Source organism: Panicum hallii, chromosome 3, assembly GCF_002211085.1.
Source record: "Panicum hallii strain FIL2 chromosome 3, PHallii_v3.1, whole genome shotgun sequence".
Taxonomy (NCBI): Eukaryota; Viridiplantae; Streptophyta; class Magnoliopsida; order Poales; family Poaceae; genus Panicum; species Panicum hallii.
In genome coordinates, this window is record NC_038044.1 from 57,479,803 (window position 1) to 57,482,582 (window position 2,780).

Consider the following 2,780-nt stretch of genomic DNA (forward strand, 5'->3'; position numbering starts at 1 on the left):
GGGGCCCCGGCGTGTCTGGTGGGCGACGTGTGCTCCGACAAGACGGGCGATGTGAGCCCCCGGTGTGTTTTGCGGCTTAACCCCTAGCGCGGCGGGCGATGGGGGCTCGCCGTGATTGCCTGTGTTCTCACGTCAGAGGCTTGACCTCCGACGTGAGCTTTCACTCCAGCAGGACCTCGGGGGTCCCGTGACTCTAAGACGGGTGTGGCCGCGTTCGTACACTCGAGGTCGGGCGAAGTCGAGCTCGTGCCCTCGGGGTCAGGTGAGGCGGAGCCCTTCCCATAGGGGTCGGATGAGGCCGAGCCCGCACCCTTGGGTTGGGGCGAGGCGGAGCCCGCACCCTCAAGGTCGGGCGAGTCGGCTCTCGCCCCGCGTCTGGGCCTGATGCTGGGCCATCTACGTTCCTTCATCCGGTGGGCCGTCCGCGGCCGCATGGCTGCCCGGTCAGGTCGAGCTGCATAGTTTGGAAGGACTAATCCGTGATTAGCTCCCTAAAGAGCGCACTTTGGGGGATCCATGATGTTCGCCCCCGTCAGGCAGCGGCAACAATGGGGTGAATGATTAACCCTAGAGGTGTATAGGTGCAGTGATGGAAGGTAAGGAGACATCATGCTTTTGGAAAAGCTTGCTGCGGCAATAAGGGCACCTGCAATTAGCCTCTTGATTGATTGATAGGGATATCTTGATTTAGTATGGAAAGAATTTATACTACTTAATTTATACCTCTCCATTTATACTACTCTATTTCCTATTTGTCCGTATGAGTGATTCATAAGTAAGAAAAAAATATTTATGAGTCAAGTTTGTGCATAAGGAAAGAAATATGCGGGGATCAATTTTCTCCCTTAATTGTGCGCGTCTTGATGTTGCAATTAGCCTCTTGATTGATTGATAGGGATATCTTGATTTATTTAGTATGGAAAGAATTTATAACATCCATTTATACTACTCTATTTTCTATTTGTACATAAGGAAAAAATATACGGGGATCAAATTTCTTCCTTAGTTGTGAGCATGAGGGTGCTCGAAGCGGCGGGTACACCGGGTGGGTACGTAGAAGGATTTGGTGAAAAAAATTTTAGCTTTTGGGTAGAATTATTTTTTCTTGTATCAAAAAATGGATCTCCACCCCTTTCATCAAATCTTTTGGCTTTTCAATTGGGTCTTTCCGTGAAGAGTACAGTGAACCTAATATTGATGAGAAAGGTTTTAATTGTTTTAATTTCTATAGTATAGATTCGGTTGCAGATGGGATTCTGGCCCATGTGCTTGTACGATACTTTTTCTCTGTTTCTCTTCTTCTATACATAACTTCTGCTTATAGGTGACTCAAATAAACCTTTTAATATGAAAGAACATACTATTTCCCCCAAATAAAAGATGGATGGTTTGATTTTTTTTCGTTTTCTGTAATTAGGGTGGTAGTTTTCTGAAATAAAGGTTCAGATAGACTGCAGGCTGGCATGCTCCCGTATAAACTTGCTTGGTCATCAGCTGTCTACTACCTCGGTCCATTTACTCCATCACCAATAGCCAAGCTTGGACACCATCCCCATGGCTGCTCCGAGCAAAACATGGAACATCCAGAACTACATCCTCGCCGCTCTTGGCGGAACCCTTGCCGCCACCGCCATTGTCATCATGGTCTCGGCAATCTTCAGGCCTGCCCGCATCAGCTTCTTCGTCACCCACGCCACGCGCAGCACGCTGAGCGGCGGCGACGGGGTGTGGCTCAACCTCACCGTTTCTGCCAACACCAGCGGCCAGCGCCGCACCCAGGTGAAGTACGAGAGCATCTTCATCGACCTGGTGAACAGCACGAAGCCCACGGCAACAGACAAAGTCCATGCCGTAGTCACGGCATGGCCAGAGGACTACCTGCCGTCCCCTAGCCTGATCAGCGTCGACGCGTCGGCTCTCCTCATCGACAACTCCACGATTGAGGGCTTCGCCGGCAACCTATCGAACATCATCAGGGGGCTCACCGTGGTTGTGATGGCGCAGGTGCACTTCAGGGTGGGCGTGGTTCCCACGAGGCTCTACGGCATCAAGATGTTCTGCGGCGGCGTCCACTTCACCGATGATCAAGACAGCTCAGATGCTACCGTCGATTGCCATAGTTAATTTCCTGTCCATCTGTAATTCATTTCGTGTGTATTCTGGTTGTTGATGAGTTACCGGTTTGAGAAATGTGATGAGCATTTCAAGGATTTTATGTATTTGTTTTGGACATGCTGAGAGTGATGGACTATGCGAGTATGTATATGTACATGGTTGAAATAGCTTTTCCACTCAGATGTTTCCGATCCGAGAGTCAACAAAGAAGACTTGTGGCCTCATTTCGTTTATGAAATTCAACAATACTAAGGTCGGATTTTTCATGGAATTTGTCCTTATATTCATATGGGTGAGTGTGTGTACGTATGTGTGAGCATCTGTACTTTAAAATAAATTCAAACTTCTACTTACTAGTGAAAGATATATATGTGAATGGGTCTGAAAAACTGGGAAAAATGTTGTGATAAATATAAAGTGGTGCTTTTGGTTACCGTTCTATTTAGGTGATCAGTTCAGAAGAGCAAATCATGACGCCACCACCAATCAAATCCTATCGGTGCATCGATCTGCTGCCAACCTCGTTCCAATAATGCCTTAGGACCCATCTGGGTTTAAGAAGGCAGCCCCTAATCATTTCACTGGCAACATTGCTACATATAATTTATTTTATATGTTTACACTGACAATGTGTGAACCAGATTCCAGGCACTACTGATGAATCA

The 2,780-nt window shown here is 47.6% G+C and overlaps 1 protein-coding gene across 1 annotated transcript; it reads left to right on the forward strand.

Annotated features, from left to right (window-relative positions):
* The first annotated feature begins 1,418 nt into the window (after positions 1-1,418).
* LOC112887138 lies at positions 1,419-2,381 on the forward strand. The gene has a single exon (XM_025953230.1). It carries the CDS (start codon positions 1,555-1,557, stop codon positions 2,122-2,124), a length of 570 nt encoding a protein of 189 aa, XP_025809015.1. The 5' UTR covers positions 1,419-1,554; the 3' UTR covers positions 2,125-2,381.
* The last annotated feature ends 399 nt before the right edge of the window (positions 2,382-2,780 follow it).

What these genes read in the sequence shown, in the direction of transcription:
- LOC112887138 (XM_025953230.1), top strand. Translation starts at nt 1,555, where the DNA reads ATGGCTGCTCCGAGCAAAACATGGAACATCCAGAACTACATCCTCGCC.